This window comes from Gopherus flavomarginatus, chromosome 10, assembly GCF_025201925.1.
Source record: "Gopherus flavomarginatus isolate rGopFla2 chromosome 10, rGopFla2.mat.asm, whole genome shotgun sequence".
Classification (NCBI taxonomy): Eukaryota; Metazoa; Chordata; order Testudines; family Testudinidae; genus Gopherus; species Gopherus flavomarginatus.
Window position 1 is genome coordinate 55,916,357 of NC_066626.1, and position 18,520 is coordinate 55,934,876.

Below are 18,520 nucleotides of genomic sequence, written 5' to 3' on the forward strand. Positions count from 1 at the left end.
CTTGTAATTAACAACAGGGATGGTTGAGCTAGTCACTCAAATTAGAGATCCACATATTTTACTAAAATGCCATAAAAATGATGCAACTGGATGAAAACGCCAACATTCAATGGCTTTTGACCAAGAACATGAGCATTTGTGAATGAAAATGGGCCAGCTTTCACTCAGTTTTACTTGTAAGTAAAATTCAACTTTTTTAAAAAAAAAAGGGGGGGGGTAAAGCTCAACTTTCACACTGAAATGTGTAAAAATATCTGAATTTTCACACAAGTGAAAGTTCTCCAGCCCCTCAAAAATGTGTGGGGAATGGGGTGGGAGGGTTCAGATGAATTGTGAGGTTTTGCAATTTTCCCATAACAAAATCTTTCACACAATCCTAAATAGTACAGATGTGTAGCTCAAAAGAAGCCATTAGCCTTTACAACTAAGACAAGAGCATTGCTTACTGGCATTAACAGTGTCTAGAGATTATTGACATTTTGAAGAAACACTATCAGATTAGTGTTTGTGGACAATTTTTATGCCCTTCAAGGTGGCACTTTCTTATCGAAGATTTTTTACAGAGCACTTGGATTCCAGCAATATTTCCTCCCTCTTTATAATACATTTCACCACATAAGCCTCAGAGAACAAACCTGTATTGTAATTTGATAAAGTGCAAGTTATCAGTTGATTCTTGCTAACCAAAAATAGCTCAAAAACACTTACATGTATAGTTACACGTTGTACAATCTATCAAAGTTCCACCTACTTTTTCGTTTAGTTTTAAGTTAAACCAGTGAGGGAAACTTTAATTTACTACTGACCTTGTAAAGCAAGTTAATCTTTTTTCAACACTGGTGCAAAATATTATAAATTATCATAGTATATATTACAGTTTTACCCAGTCTTAAAACAACTGTCCTATTAGGGTAAATTGTTCTTAAGATTTTTTTTTAAACAATACATTAAATTCTAATCATACCATACAAAAATAAATATTGTTTAAAATGATTTACAAGTGACATACACAACAGCTGGTGCCAAAAATATAGCCAAGACTAGTAAAAGTTTCACCCTATATGCCAGGAGTGAACATTAGAAATAAATGACGTTTTCTTAATCTTTCTTTGTCAGAGTATAATCATGCACTACAATGTGTTTCTTGCCATGTGGCTATTCAAATAGCAGTTTTACACATTCTGATATATACTTTTAAATGTAAAACCTCAGGCATAGTCCTGTGGTTTTCAGTATGTATAATTCTCATTGAAGTCAACAAGTTTTTGGAGAGTGGGAACATTGCTGGATCAGTCCTTAATTTAGTAGTAATTTAGTTCCAAGTTATAAAAGAAAAAACAGCCTACAATGGTAGTTAAAAATATTGTCATAAAAGTTGATTTTAGGTAAGCTATATCTTATTCTAACTCTTAATCCAGGAGTTTTGCATGCATGGACTCAAGCCAGAATATATCTATGTGGTGGTTCCAAAACACACTGAGTTCAAGGGGACTTTTTATGTGCTTAAAGATAAGCATGTGCTTAAGTGCTTTGTTAAATTAGAGCCAATGTTAAGCACCTTGGAGGACTGGGCACCTAGATGTAAAAATAAATAAAATTGTGAAGCACTATTTGCTGTGCTGCCTTGTCATGCACCATCATATTCCACAGGAGGCCTTCAAATAGCGTTTAATATACATTTTCCTCTCACACTAAAACTGGCTGCTTGTATTTTAGCCCATGCTTCGATCAATAAAGCTTAAAAAACTAAGGTCTTTAAAATATCTCAGGCTTGACTTACAAAATGGAGGTGTGATGTCATTCTTTACAGAATGAGTGAGTATTTACAACAGGTAACACCACCATGCTCAGCACCACACCCAAACATTTTAACAGTCAGATGTGAAGAAAAAAAACATTTTCACTGTTGATGGATTACTTTAGAGAAGGCATCTGTGAACAGCTGGAGCTTGTTCCCAATCTCCCATTGGACCCAGTTCTCCTCTAATGTTACTTTTATGCCGCTGTAACTCCATTGAGCTCAATGGAGTTACCCTGATTTACATCACTGAGAGAGAAGCAGCAGATCCATGGAAGTTTGTAGTGTGCAAAATAAAAAAAATAAAAAAATAAAAAAGACGACGGCAGGCGTATAGAGCGGAGGTTAGCCAAACAATCAGGAAGGTGCCAAAGATTGATATGATAATCAAATTATTGTTGGAATCAGTAAATAAATACTCCTTCATGAGAGAGCTTCAAATAATCAAATTATATGATTCTATAGCTGCATAATATATTTTTAACAAATATTACCACTTCACAGAGAGTAGACAAATTTCAAGAATATTCTATGTACCCATGTATATGGGTGACCCACTAGCTTTGAAAATATTTCAAATGTGTTTCTACTTAAAATATTAAGTGAAAACAATTGGATTATTCTCCCCTTCAGGAGAATACACTTCAGGAACATTTAGGTGCAGTACTAACCAAAATTAATCAAAAAAAAAATCAAGAAGAAATTAAAATTTTGGGAATGTTGTTGAAATACTAAGATTGTGAACATATATTAAGATAAGGTCATATATTGATACTAAGGTTTTCATCCAGTTAAGCTTTTCCAACTAGACAAATGGCACCTTATGACATCGCTATGAAGTAAATACCAACAGGAGACATGATGTTATTATTGATATACGCTGGGAAAGTCTTTTTGTCTGATTTATAGGGGATGTCGTTGCAAATATTGCATCAGTTGCATTTCTGGGTAATGGCAAGTTGCAGATATTTCCTTCACAGCAGGAAGTGCAGATCTGAAAGAAATAAAACTGTTCAGTAACCAGAATTATTCCACTTTGGAAGATACCTCAGTACCTCAGACTAATGAGTGGATTTATCATGATGTTTGCAAACTATCACATTGGTCATTCTGCTTAAATGTTATATCCCTGCCCAACTCTTTGTCTGTCTGTCTATTTCCATGGTAAGCTCTTAGGTGTGAGGACTGTCTCTTATTCTATAATTGTACACTGCCTGGCACAATGGTGTCCTAATCTCTGTGGGGCTTCCTAGGGACCACTGCAATACAAATAACAAGAGTATGGTTACAGTCACCCCTCCTTACTCCAGAGAGGCCTGGAGACACTGAATTTGTCTGGGATAGTATTATGGTGTTCAGAATAGTAATTTGGGGGTCTGGCACTGGGTCAGGTGGTCAGGAGAATTGTCCAGGACAGATGCATGGCCTGGACAAGTGATGTCTGCCATAGAGAGGGCTGTAGCATTCAGTTTAAAATAAATATACTTTTTTTCAGAACAAGTCATTTAAAAAATAATACCCGTTTTGGATGTATGCTTACAGCTGAGTCCATGAGATATGTAGCATAACTTTCAGAAATTAATCATGTATTTATCTAGGCCTTTCTAGGTGCCCATCACCTGATATCTAGGCTAATTAAATACACCAAGATACATGTTCTATGGATACAGTCTATTGTGAATAAATACTATTCAAAGGCCTGAATTCTCAGTTACATTAAGACCCCTTTACATCATTCTGGCAGCGTAAAGAAGATGTAGTATAAGGTGTGTAAAGTAAATTCAGCTTCAGTGGGACTGCGCCCAATCCCATTTATAAAGTTTATCTTGTGGTTTTGTCTTGGAGGATCAGAGCCCTAGTCTGTCTTGGAGTTTAATTACCCAGGCAATTCACTTCAGTTATTAAGAGTTCAATGGCCGAGAGAAATAAGTTCAGTTCCGCAACAGTTAGTTATGAAAGATTTTAAATTTTACCAACTGGTCACATTTGAGAACAACATTCAGAAAGATTTACGAAGCATGTTGGACAGCACGCATCTGAACTGGCCTGAATGCTGGAAGTGTAGATGGGAAAGGATACATTTTAAGGTATATCACTCACTCATATCCTAGAATTACTGAATGCTAGCATAGGATAATAGATAGAAATGAATATATGGGATTTTTAACTATCCTCCAAGACCCTCATGACAAGTGTGTCCTAGTGGAAACACCACAACATTTCAGGGGGTGTTGATTCCTGTCCAATATCCCTTGTTAAAAAAATGGAGCATAAAGTTGGTGCCAGTGACTGACACATAGCCACATATAGCAGACATCACTGCAAATGAACATTTCAGGCAAGATTGTGCTGTGGCCCTATATGACTATGCAGGGACATGTAGGACTAGTCAGGAACTTGGGTCTTGGCTCAGGGGACAGAGGAGTTGCATGCCACCAAGAGCAAGTGATTTTGGTTTGGGGGAGGCGGACGGAGTGGCTTCACCTCACTTTCAGGCATCAACCACTGAGCTGGCCAGGCACCACGTAAAAGTAAGTTGCACTCTTTTCAAGGCTACAGTAAGTTACTTCTCCTCGCAGAGGGAGAAGAGAATTCCTTCCTGGGGCTACTGCTTGATGTATCAATATTTAATGTCATTTGGGAAAACTTATCCAGTCAACATTAACATTCTCATTTTCCCCCCTCTTTGGGGGCTGGAGGGTTGGTTTCTTGGTCACCAGCCCATGTCAGCATGGTTCCTGCAGAAACTGTAGTGACATGGGGCAAAAGAGAGGTGGGAGGCCAGGAACAGGTCAAGAGGAACATGGCCTCTACACAGATGACACAGGCTCCTGCGAATAGTGGGGGAGCCACTGGTTTGCCCCTGCTTCTTTTGTCCCTCACCATCAAGTGATAATGTGTAGGAGAACTTCACAGAGCTTCATGTGGCCCAGGAAGGAGGGAATGCTATGGCCCTAAATTGCTAGAATACCACAGGGAACAGAGCCTGGTTGGTTACTCATAAGAATATCCTACTGAAACCTACTTTTGAAATATGTCTGGAGTTTGAAATCTTGACTTATTTTTCAGTAGAACAGCTTTTTAAAATAACCCATTCCTGATAAAATTAGAAGATCTGGCGCAGGTATGGAATGTCTACTCTGAGTATTTTATCCAGCGTAGGATAAATAAGTCACCTCATGTCTATTGACTGGCGGGTGCTCTTACTTACTATGCCCTACATTGGTGGGGCTACAAAAACACTTCACAGGACAATGTCCCCACTCATTAAAAAGAACTGGGCTGAGAAAAGCAGAAAGTATAATAGTATAAGCAAAATTGTTTTCAGATTCATTAGAATAGCTCTCTTTCCTGCAGTACCAGTGGATCTTTAATATACCATCAAAAATGTCTAGCCATGTCCCTGTCTTTCATCTTTTAGACCCATTATTTTAATTCCTCGAAGAGGGTGGGATGATGTTACTCTTTCCTGTGTTTATGTTTTGCACCTTTCAATCTGTGTACATACATACTGGCCCAAATCCATCCTCAGTTATTACCAATTTTTATTCAGGCAAAGTTTCCTTTGCCTGAGAAAAGGGAGTTTTGTGACTGGGAAAAACTTGAGTAAGGACTTCAGGATTTGTTCCTGTATTTGTAAGTGCAATGTTTACAGATTTTACCTAGATCTGCAGAGTTCATGCAAATTATATGCTCCCATTATTTAACAAGGACCAAATTCACTTAAATCACTAACATCAGTGGGAGAAGGAGTTAGCCCATAATCCTCTTTACCTCACGCTTAAAAGGATCACTTCCCTTTTTTCTACAAAACAAAGCAACATGAATGTAGCAAAGAACTGATCAAAAATAGAGACATTACAATTTTGGTAATATTATTCCACCTGTTGTACGTGTCAGACTTCTGGCTAAGAGCAGAAGATTTCTGCAATTTGTACCAAAGCAAATAGTTTTTGCTCCTAACCTTGCGGCCTTCGTGTTTTGAATCTATGCATCCAGTAGACAAACAGTCCTCCAGTGGCACACAGCGCTTAGTGACAGATATACTTTCTCCACTGGCTTCCAATGTGTGTTGAGTGTAACAGTATCTTGTCCCTAGAAAGAGAAAGAAAAGCATTTTTGGTTCTGGACAAATTCTATTTGTAATTCGTACTTGACAGATCTGCTGTGCTCACATTCTGGAAATATGGATGCAATCACTAAGTAAAGAAAGTCATGGCAAAAACAAAAAATGGAAGAAATATACCAAATTCCTATCCTAGAGCAAACCGCAAATACGTAGACACTAGTGCTGTAAGCTCTTGTACAGCACCTCAGATCTCAAACATCTCTGAAACTTTTAAAGTTTTGATCCATATCACTGAATCACAGAAGATTAGGGTTGGACAAGACCTCAGGAGGTCATCTAGTCATATATAGATATAGATCCAAATATCATGGGTGAACTAAAGAGACCTCCAAACTCTGAACATTCCAGTATGGATCCAGGTCTAAAAATCAATAGCTCACGACCATCCCTAATTTATAGCACTGCTAGCTAAAAAAAAAAAATCTTAAATTCACACCAATTGCAGGAATTCGCCATAAACGTTTTGTCCCTAAAGCTGACCTTTCATGCCCCTTAACATCAATTTATGTGTGTTTAAAGATTCTCTTCCACTACTTCATGTACATGCTTTCCTTCCTCATGACTGAGATCCCTGCAAATGTGAGCCATCCTTCCCATAGTCTAGACAGAGGACTGAACAGGTGGTCAGGAATACCAGTCTTCTAATCCGGGCTCTGCCACTGGCTAGCTGTGTATTCTTGGGCAAGTCACTTAGCATCTCTATACTTCAGTTTCTGCACCTATAAAATGATGATTAATGCACTTCCCTACCTTGCAGGTCACTTATGAGGATTAACTAGCTCTATGTTTCCCAAGCTGTAATGAAGCCAATGACACCCTCCACTTTTCCCACTGGGAATGCTCTGAAAATGTAAACCATTGTGTGAGTGATTAAAAAAAAATCAAAATCATAATTGTCTTCATCTACGAAGGAAACAGAAAGACACCAGACTCTGATTTCCTATTTCTGTAAGATGATATAATCATAAGAAACATTTTTATGTCCTGCTTGGTAGGGTACTGATGAACATCCTGCCTGCTTTCATGGGGAAAAAATGTGTAATTAAATTAGAGTGAATGTTCTTGTGCAGCTGTTATCTTTAACTGGAAGAAAGTCTCACAAACTCTTCACTTTTTAGGCATTCATCAACTACAAGGAGAAGGATTATTGAACTAACGTGTTACTAGTTAACATGGGCAATAAAAATACCAGATGTTTGTCGTAAGTTTGGCCAGCTCTGAACTTCAGTGGTGATATCATGACAAACAGAATTGAGCATTTCAGATCTCTGAGGATGATCTAACAGACTGCCTTTGCTTAAATCTACAGTCACTACAAACACAAGACTTAATATATATTCTAGGTCAGAGCCTAATTTTATCAGATGCTGAGTGCTCTCTACTCCCACTGAAGGTGATGGGACTTGAAAGCACTCAGGCCTAGATCCTCAAAGATATTTAGGGCTTGTCTACATCAGAAAGTTGCAGCGCTGGTGAGGGAGTTACAGCGCTGCAACTTAGGAGGTGTACACATCTGCAGGGCACCACCAGCGCTGCAACTCCCTGTTTGCAGCGCTGGCCGTACTCCCGTTTTGTCTCGGGTGTAGAGGATCCAGCGCTGGTGATCCAGCGCTGGTAATCAAGTGTAGACACTTACCAGCGCTTTTCTTGACCTCCGTGGAATAAGCAGGTATTCCAGCATACCTGAGGAAGCCTCTGGTAATCAAGCTGGTCTCTTTCCCCGGTTTGCTCTCGCGTTCCCCGAATCCCGAGCAAGCAGGTCTCCTTCCCTGAGGTTTGCTGGGTGGTTCCGGGAACGCGAGAGCAAACCGGGAAAGGAGACCAGCTTCGCCGCGGTTTGCTCTCGCGTTCCCCGAACCCCGAGCAAGCAGGTCTCCTTCCCTGCGGTTTGCAGGGTGGTTCCGGGAAACGCGAGAGCAAACCGCGGCGAAGCTGGTCTCCTTTCCCGGTTTGCTCTCGCGTTCCCGGAACCACCCTGCAAACCGCAGGGAAGGAGACCTGCTTGTTCGGGGAACGCGAGAGCAAACCGCGGCGAAGCTGGTCTCCTTTCCCGGGTTTGCTCTCGCGTTCCCCGAACCACCCAGCAAACTGCAGGGAAGGAGACCTGCTTGTTCAGGGGTTCGGGGAACGAGAGAGCAAACCGGGAAAGGAGACCAGCTTCGCCGCGGTTTGCTCTCGCGTTCCCCGAACCACCCAGCAAACCGCAGGGAAGGAGACCTGCTTGTTCGGGGGTTCGGGGAACGAGAGAGCAAACCGGGAAAGGAGACCAGCTTCGCCGCGGTTTGCTCTCGCGTTCCCCGAACCTCCCTTGAAGCCGCCCAACAGCGCTGCAGTGTGGCCACATCTAACACCACTTGCAGCGCTGGTTGCTGTAAGTGTGGCCACTCTGCAGCGCTGGCCCTATACAGCTGTACTAATACAGCTGTAACAACCAGCGCTGCAAAATTTTAGATGTAGACATGGCCCTACATCTTTTTGAAATCAATGGGAATTAGGTGCCATTTAATACCTTTAAGGATCTGGGACTCAGCACGTCACAGTATTGGGCCTCTAGCGTAAAATCCATTACCAGTAAAGCAACAGAACAAGGCCTAACTTCTTAGGTCATGAGCATCTCCTGCAAGGCGAGGATCACCCTGAAATCCTGTTGAAGTCCGTTGGAATTCAGGGGCGTGCAGCCTGCAGAATTGACTCCTTAGTGAGCAACAAACTATGTTTAAGTGTAAGTGAGGGCCAGATCCTCCAAGGTATATAGGCATCTAACATCTATTAAAATCAATGCCAGTTAGGTACCTAGATACCTTTAAGTATCTGGACCAGAGTGCCTGGGTGACAACTGAGAACACTTGGCACTTCACAAGATGTGCTCAGTACCTTGCAGGATTGAGCTCTTACAGAATCATTGCAATGTTTGCATTTACCAGCTTCCCTCTACATGCATCAGCGAAGATGCTCTTATCATCCCAAATAAAATCTGTTTTCCCTGGATTCAGAATACATGTATATAAAAACACTCTCAAGGGACTGAAGTAAAATATTGTTCTTTCTGCATCCTAGCCTTTTGTTATACATTGCCTGTTTTCCCAGAGCAGGCTAAGTGCAGTGATCACAGCTGATAAGATGACGGCATATCTTGGGTTTATATAGAGGCCAAGAGGCAGCCCAGAGCAAAGATGAGTGTAAAAGTGAAACAGATAAATCTACATTACAATTAATACTTGGGGAGGTGAGAGTTTTGGTATGCTGAAGTGGATGGGGTCATAGGTAAGAAAATGGGCTGATGGGCCTGCCCGCTACATAAAGTTAAACCACAGAAGTGAAGAATACATAATGGAGTAAATGTCCTTTATCTGTGCATCATCTCTTGGGCACTCAGGTGTCCAAGGCCATGCAGGAACTGTGACACAATTAAGAACAGAACACAGTTCTCCTGTTTCCCAGATACTTGCCTTAATTATAAGATCATCTCATATCAGGTTAAATTTAACCCAAATTTTAAGGTTTTTATTCATTTTTTTGCACAAATTATATATGATTTATCATTTGAAAATGTCTCTTTAAATACAGCTTCAGTTATTAAAGGCAGAGCTCGTAGTGCCACTTATAGTTAAGGTTGCCCAACACTTTCCATTATAAGACCCTCTTTTTAGTTACTTATAATTTTGGCTACTTAAACAGTTCAGGATAAAATTTCCCAGGCTGGATGTCTGTCTCAGAAAGATTTTTTTTTTTAAAGTTGCAACAAAAATAGTTCAGCCATTTCAGATAATTAAGATTAGGGAAAAATCTGTTTTGTTCATGTTAAGAGAAATTCTTTCAACCATTCTGTCAACAAGCTCTGGCACCTCCACGCTGTGCCGTTTGCCATCACCATGAAAATTCACCTACATTTGAACAAGTTATAGCCTCTGGAAAATCTCAGTTTGCTCATGCTCAGCAGACACTTGGTAGCACATTCTCCAAAGACTCCATCTCCATTGAGCATGCTCAAATCCCTCACAGCTCCTATGAGCAACTGGACTGCACATGTCTATCCCCACAGAGTGGCTAAGTATCCTGGAGCCTCAAGTATTGAGCAAGCATTTCCTTCCAATTGCTCCTCCCAGCAATGAGAGATGCTGTGGTGTTGGACACAGGGAAGCTGGCTTGGGAGAGGGGGACAGGACCTAAGTGGGGATGGGCTAGGAGAAGATAGGGGGGAGGGATAGCTCAGGGGTTTGAGCATTGGCCTACTAAACCCAGGGTTGTGAGTTCAATCCCTGAGGGGGCCATTAAGGGAACTGGGGTAAAAATCTGGGGATTGGTCCTGCTTGGAGCAGGGGGTTGGACTAGATGACCTCCTGAGGTCCCTTCCAACCCTAATAGTCTATGATTCTATGAAGAAGGGGCAGAGGCTGGAATGTGGTGGGGGGAGTGGGACAAGAGCCAGAGTGCATGGGAGCTGAACAAGCGTAGAAGTGAAGGGGGCAGAAGGTGGGGCACTGGAGGGGTGGTGTTGGATGGGAGCAGAAGAGGGAGCAGGAGCTCAGGCTTGGGTCTGTTAGTAGAAGAAGGGAAGGGAAGCAAGAGCCTTAGGAGGTTGGATAGGAGCAGAGAGGGCTTGACTTTCAATTCCACTATGCTTTTAACATAGGTTTTTTAGATATAATATGTATACAGGAGCTGACAGTCATAACTTTGATGCTGCTTCAGATGGCACCTATCCGCTTAACAGTTTGTCTCAGTTGTCAGACTCTGCTCAGTAGCCATTCAGGAACTGAATATCAGGAATACTCCAAGTGCAGGGTCATAACAGAACTGGATAACTAACATACTGCTTGAGATGGGCCTACCCAGAAGAGAGGGCAAGTTAACGTACAATGGCAAGGCATGAGCCTGCACTCTTCTGCATTCTAGCAAATGCTGTAAGTCACTCATGTTCACTCCAGGGGTTCATTCATGTTTTAATAATACACTGCACTAAATGTTAGTTATGCAGAACTGTGCTTTCCATGGTAACGTCTGCATTTACGCTCCAGTGAAAGTGACTTAATTTTTTAAGTATCAGTGGGTAGTCGTGTTATTCTGTATCTACAAAAACAAGGAGTCTGGTGGCACCTTAAAGACTAACAGATTTATTTGGGCATCTGAAGAAGTTGTATTTTTACCCACACAAGCTTATGCCAAAATAAATCTGTTAGTCTTTAAGGTGCCATCGGACTCCTCGTTGTTTTAATTTTTTAAAATATCTATTTAACTAAAACAAATTTTCTGTTATTTAAAAAAAATGCAATACCGAGAATGTTATCTTTCAAGAACACTTAACACAAACAGTCCAGAAAAGGTTCAGATAACTGCAGAGCAAGGAGTGATACAACTTTACTCCTCTAGGCTCCCCTTCACCCAAGATAAAATCACCGACCTATGGAATGAGAAAATAACATCAGGTCTTCACAATTAGCCTGGGGGTCAATTTTCAGTTATAAGGTAAATTTTGAGGCCCGTTTACTAGAACTGTGACATTAAATTATTTTTTCTTCTTTCAGTTTGTTTAAAAAATACTGAAAAATTAGTTTATTTTGAAAAGTATTTGCTTGGAAAGTTGAAGATAAAAAACAAACAGACAGACAGTGATTTTGCATCCAGAAGGAACAAATACAGATCACATCTGACTTTCCTTACAATATGAACTGATAAAGTTTTCAGCCTGATTCTGACTCATGTAAGCCAATAGTGCTGATTCATTCAGTTTCACCAGTGTAACTTGATTGACTCCAGTGGAATTATTCCTGAATTACAATAGTGTGAGAAGAGAATCAGGACCAACAGATTTACATCAGTTTAAAATCAGTATTAAGTGATAGATAGCAGAATAAATGCTTCGTTCAAAAAAAAACAAAGAAGCAAAACAAGACAAGACAAGCTACACTTGTTTTTTATTTGTCAGCTGTGAATTGTTCTGCTTCGGTCCATCTCTTAGACTTTCCTTTGCATCTGTTCTAAAATCCATGGTCATAGATAAAAAGTGCCAGTGCAAACGCTTGTCATTTCTGCAAGCAACAGCTCATGAATATTACTCTTTCCTTCTTCCAAAGAAAGAGCAACTCCGGCCTTGGCCCTTTAAAATTCTACTTGGTCTGCAGAAAAGGAGAGCTGCTTCTTACAAGAATGCATGGAAATCACCTGCAGGACAGGAACACTTTAAAGAGCCAGAGCTGTAAGACAGAGTGTGTTGCATGCACTGCTACCCAACACCAAAGTAACACCATGCTGTCTAGGTTATTATTTTCCATTCATTCTAAAGAATGCCACTATAGGGAGGTGGCACACAAGGACTTTTTCTCAGCCTCTGAAGATAAATAAAGCAGGACATACAGTGAATCTGAGCTTGGTTCAGGCTAAAGTCCAGCTACAAAGTACACTGTTCCCAATGTACCTGGATAGTTTTAGGACTAAATGCTCCATGCTATGTGAGCAAAATGCTATCTGATAACTCCTTCTAAGGAGATTTGGGGTTCTTTGTTCTAAAGATAAAAAGATAGATTCGAATTTCCACGTGGTCGATTCTGGGCTCCAAAAGCCGATATTTTGTAAAAATGTCGTGATCCTGCTGTGGTGAGATGTAAGAGAAACCAAGCATTTTTACAAGCAGGTAAAACAAACAAGCTTTAATACAAGATAGAGTGGCAAGAGTAGTTCACAGACATACCATCAAAAGCTGGTCTGCATAAGCCTGATTAACGAAATAAAGAGAGTCATTGGAAACATGATTTCCAAAAATAAAGCAATTGGCATTGCCTAGCTATTGGCTTCCGTTTAATGTTTAAATCAGTGATTCTTTGAAGCTAGGAAAGATTTGTATTAAAAGCAAGCCTTGCAGTCACTCTTTTGTGTCTTAGAGACTAGTCTGCAGACTGTTTTTAGTCACTATCATCGTTGTCAATTATTTAAAATAATGTGTATTCTCGCCAAAACAGGGTGGGAACTGCTACTGTTGCCATGATTTGACACAAGCTGTTCTGATCTTTCATTGTTATTGAAGTTACATTATTTTAAACTCTCAAGAAAACAAATTAAATTCAAAAGGATTTCCTGCAGCTCTTTAGTTTAGTCTAGAGACACAGGATGCCTGGTCTTTGCTATTGGGACTATTGTCTTTTGGTTTCCGAGATGCATGAAAAGCACTGCCTACGGAAGGCATTTGCAATGGGCCAATCACCACCAAATCTAGTATCAGAGGGGTAGCTGTGTTAGTCTGGAACTGTAAAAGCAGCAAAGAGTCCTGTGGCACCTTAGACTAACAGATTTTCACCAAATCTAGGTACACAATTCAGAGAGATGCTGGATGAGAAAGCTAAAGGACATTATTAAATATATATTAAGTTCCTATTGAAAAGAACTGGCTAGATGAAGGCTGCTTTCCAAAAACATCAGCTGCTTACATCTTGAGTTCTGTAGATTCAGTTGCAAAGGGTCAGTCAGCAATATTTCTCGACTACTGTAAACTTCTCCTTGCTGCTCCAATAGTAACTCTGATAGGGTCAAATTTGGATCCCCCTATGAATGGCTCAAGAAAATGGACTTAGTCAAGGAGACTTGTACAGCTTTTAGAGGAAGGCGTACACCAGTGTATGTATCCAGCAGCAAAGTGGAGGATACTCACACACCTGTTCTGCAGTGGTTGGATTATGATAGTTTATACCCTTGGGCTTCCCCTATCTATGGGAAGGATATGCTTGGCCAGTGGATCTGTGTAGTGTTGATCAACTGGCCATGCCTGTCTGCCTCTCAATAGCACTGGGGAGAGAGACACCATGAATAAGGCTCCGTGTTTGCCACAGAGGTCACGGATTCCATGACTTTCTGTGACCTCAGTGACTTCTACAGAGGCTTGTGCAGCTGGCCCGGGAGCCACCTGAGCAGCTCGGGCTGCCCAAGGGCCAGTTGCATCGACTGCTGCTCGAGCAGTCTTGGGCCCGCCCCCAGCAGCAGGAGTTGCAGCAGGGAGGGGGGATCACTCAGGGCTGGGGATTGGGCTGTGAGGTGGTGCTTACTTGCAGGAGGCTCTCCAGAAGTGCTACAGGAAGTCCCCTCCCTCCACTTCTAGCTCCACATGCTGCCTCCGCCAGCAGGCACTGCCCCCAAAGTTCCTATTGGCCACAGTTCCCAGCCAATGGGAGCAGCAGAACCAGGGCTTGGGGCAGAGCGGAATGGAGGCAGCACGTGGAGCAAGGAGCTGGAGGTCGCCGCTTCCCAGGAACTGGGCAGGGAACCTGCCCCAGCCCCGCCACTCCTCCCCTGAGCATCCCTGCACTCTCCCAGGGTGTGGAGCCCCTCCTCCCCCAGCATCCCCAGGGCTGCCCCTCCAAGCCACCCCTCTTGTCCCCAAGTTTTAGTAAGGGGTATATAGTACAAGTCATGGACTGGTCACAGGCCATGAATTTTTGTTTACTGCCCATGACCTGTTCATGACTTTTACTATAAATACCTGTGACTAAAACGAAGCCTTAACCATGAAGCACTATTTATAGTACACAGGAAGTACACAGTCCCCTTGTATCTCTTCACAGCCCACTCTCTGCTCCCCATTCTAGGCAGGCTAACTATGGGACTACATAGTCCCACCAAGCTAGAAGGATTTCTCCCAACACACAGAAACACAAGACAAAATGAGGAAGGGCAATAATGAGAGACAAATGGAGTGTGAAGGTGACGTTATATAAAGGATGTCAGTGTGGGCAAGAAATGAAAGAAGAAAGCAGGAAGTAATTAATTGTGAGAATTAGGAGAGACATTCAGAGCATGGAAGAGAAAATGAAGAGAAGGTAAAAAGCAGAGAAGGGCACTCACAGAATTTGGATCCCTATCAGGATTTCAAACACTTCAAAATTTCAGAGGGATTCAGATCTGGGATTCTGTGCTGTGCTCAATGTTAGGTCAACTGGAACAATTAGAAATGAGGCAAGATTTTTAAAAATAAATAGTTTTCCAAAAGGCAGAATCTACCTTTGATTCAAAGATTCTCACAACTATCTCTAAGTAGGAAATTATTTCTACTACCTGACCAAAACTGGTCTCCAGATCTGAGCTGCTTTAGTTTGAATCAAATTTATGTTAGTTGATTTTTCTATGGGCATTTTGCCATTATGATTAGAATTTTGCACAATGCATTATATACAATCTGGTGGATGATAAAGCCCCCCTCTCCCCAGGCCTGGTGCCAGGGTTTCTCGCACCCTAGGCGCACGGCCATTTCGCTGCCCCCCGCGCTGATCCCGCGGCTCTGGTGGAGTGCCTCAGGCATGCCTGCGGGAGGTCCACCGGAGCCGCGGGAGCAGTCGATCATCCACAGGCATGACTACGGCAGCTCCACCGGAGCCGCGGACCAACGGACCCTCCGCAGGCATGCCTGCGGCAGGTCAACTGGAGCCGCCTGCTGCCCCCCCTGCAAAATGCCGCCCCCTCAATAATCCTGGCTCCCTAGGCAATTGCCTAGGCTGCCTAAATGGTAGCGCCGGCCCTGCCTCTCCCAACAACTCAAGATTGGTTCTTTTTCCTTGTATGAACCCAAACTTTTCCTCCCAGTGTTTTTGTGGGTTTTTTAGTGTTGCTCCCTGGTGTCCTAAAGGAATGCAGCAGAACATAAGAAGCCTAATTTGCAAATTAATAAATATTTTCCATGCTCTCCAAATAGGATTCTGTTACATTTTATGCCATTCCAGAGAGTCTTCTGATCCAAGGCCAGGTCCTGTGCCACTTCCCCTGGCACCCAGCCCCACTCACTATTTCAGGTTCCAGCCATGGTCTGCATAATCGCTAATCTTGCTGCTCTTTCCCTGGGTGCTTACTATCCCACCTCCCACAAGCTCTCTTCTTCACCTTTCTAGCTGAACCCTTCCCTCAAGGCGAGGATTCCAGGGCTTCTCTCACTCCCTAGGGCTTTGTCAACACTGGCCCTTTTGTCAGCAAAACGATTGTTGGTCCAGGGGGGTTGATGCAAACATCCCCCTCCCCGACATAAGTTTCACCGACAAAAGCACCCATGTGGACAGTGCTATGTTGGTGATGGTTTAATTATGCCAGCAAGAGAAAACGCTTCTGCCAGCATAGAGCAGCTACACGGGAGACCTTACAGAGGTGCCGCTGCCATGGTACAGCTGTGCTGCTGTAAGGTCCATAGTGTAGACAAAGCCTTGGTTTCCTCCTCCCCTCCCCACAAGCCCAGATAGCATCTGACAGCTGCCACACCGCAGCCCCTTTCTGCTAGGAACTTCCTGGTTTTATACCTTAGCCAGCTTCTTTGCCAGCTGGGCTTTATCAGCCAATACTCATTTTCAGCCATGCCAGACTCTCCACCAGGAGTGGCCTATTAGATTAATCAGCCCCATCTGCACCACCATAACCCTTCAGGGCTGGCATGGGGTGAACATCTCATCAGAGTCCCATATCCAAAAGTGACTTACATACATGGAAGCCTAAGTCCCACTGAAACTTAATTTCTGTTTCAGCTATGGGAGAATGTGGGGATAGATTAAAGCTCTAAACATATCTACTGCAAAGGCAAGTGTGTGGGTTGGATGGATCATTTGTATCATCCACCAATCTTACTCACAGTAATTGAGGCTTACAGGTGTGAACAACCATCACCTGAATTCAAATATTCTCGGAGAATAACGAAAATCATAGGATCTTTGAAATGTAGGGCTGGAAGGGACCTTGAGAGGTCAGCTAGTCCATCGCCCTGTGCTGAGGCAGGATTAAGTATACCTAGATCATCCCTGACAGGTGTTTGTCCAACCTGTTCTTAAAAGCCTCCAGTAATGGAGGATATTGGATACCTGTGCATGTTATCACTTAAATGGGAATATTGAGGCATTTTCTTAACATAGATTTAATCTAAACAGATAGCATGGAGCTTATTTACCTTTTGGACAATAGATATCTGGAGCCCATCGGTTGCATTCATAATTGTCTGCTGCCTTTTCACAGGTGAAACATTTAAATCCACCAGGATATGGTGTGGCTGAAAAATGTAAACAAAATTCATTTAAACTGATGATCATTTAGCCAGTCTGTACCATGCTTTTTAAAGACACTATGGTAATATTCTTTTTTAAAATGTATTTGCTGCTTGATATGTGCACCTGAACCCCATCACAAATTGTCCTGGATTTTAAAATTTTCTAATCCAGGAAGAGCATTTATATATAAGTACAAGGGCCCAGTAAAACAGTCATTACTCAGGAAAACTGCCCACAGCTGACCTCAAGGGGAGTTTCATCTGAATAAGAGGTATGGAATTGAGTCCCATAACTGCACTTGCTCATTATTTCACAGCAGTATTCAATACTGTTACTCCATCACTGTTAATGAAATGTCAGCTGGACTAAATACTTCTGAAATCTGCCTCACAGAGGAAATACACTCACACTTTTGAATGCTGATTGATCTCCCAAACGAAAAAAAAATACCAATTTGCTGAACCTCCAGCTATCAATAATCTGCTTGAGTACAAGTTATTTAGCCAAATGTGAAACAAAGTTTTAAAGTGCTCTCTTGGCAAGATTTCTGCAATAGATCCTAAATTAATCCAAGTAAATGGATTTTTCCAGATGTTGCCATTTCTCAGTACAATGCCCAGAAACTAACAAGCGAACAATAGGTGAAATTTACAATTGGCACAAAGCCAAGGCATAGTAGGGGACAATAAAAGGTGGATAGTAGAAATTAATTTCACTCCATCTCATTTCAAGCAACCAACGCAAGATTCAGTACAACACCTCTACAGCCACTGTTCCAGTCCGAAGACTAGTGTAGTAACCATTGCATACCCTATATAGAAGTGTTTGGGGCCCTGGAATCAACAACTTGTGGCCAGTCCCTGGATCTCAAATGTCCTTTGAATACCAACCTATATGGAGCTGGTATGCATCTCTGAATAGTTGGTCTGTCCCAAAGCCCAAAGAGCTTATATGGTTTAAGAAAGCCTTGCACTAGACCCTTTGCAACATGCGTGGATTTCACCAGTTATGCCAACCTTGCAAAATTCTACTTGCCTGCTCCAGAGGGCAAGTAGCTCTTTTTAGTGGGTGAATAAAACATTATTCACGTCTTCCTTAACTCCATTATCACTGGAAGAGCAGCTGAATAGATTTTGTGCATGGACTGAAAAATGTTCTTGACAGTTCTGTAAGGCTGAGCTATGCATATGTTGAAAGTAGAGTGTTTAAGAAGCAGGTTTAAGACAATCGGTATCTCACTGATTTGCAAAGGTCTAGGTAAGTGCTGTGTTAAACTTTGATTTTGTTGGACACAAAGCATTACATTGCACCTAACCAGGTATAATCTTCTGAAATTAAAAGATAAGCCAATTTGTATTAGCAGAGACTGTCACAAAATATAGATTTTCTCCTCTATAGGCAAAACACAAATCTGTCTATCAAATGATTTTTAATTCAATTTTGGCAAACAACCCAAATGAGAGCACAAGAGTCCTCCAAACTCTTCTTTATGGCTGTCTTCAGGCCAGCATCCCAAAACATATTCATCTTATAACAAAAGTGTCCAGGGATTGGAGGTTTTATTTTAAATAGTAAAAAGGAAATGGCTCCTCT

General features: G+C 41.9%; 1 protein-coding gene across 4 annotated transcripts in view; it reads right to left on the reverse strand.

Moving 5' to 3' along the window:
* Positions 1-2,153: 2,153 nt before the first annotated feature.
* The window catches only part of LYPD6 (LY6/PLAUR domain containing 6), a 143,681-nt gene continuing 127,314 nt past the window's right edge, over positions 2,154-18,520 (reverse strand). For all 4 annotated transcript variants that reach the window (XM_050969365.1, XM_050969366.1, XM_050969364.1 and 1 more), the window contains 3 exons: positions 16,831-16,929; positions 5,763-5,893; positions 2,154-2,792 (listed from right to left, as the gene is read on the reverse strand). In XM_050969365.1, coding sequence (XP_050825322.1) covers positions 2,631-2,792; positions 5,763-5,893; positions 16,831-16,929 — 392 coding nt within the window. In that variant the 3' untranslated portion in view covers positions 2,154-2,630. The remainder of the gene's footprint in view (positions 2,793-5,762; positions 5,894-16,830; positions 16,930-18,520) is intronic.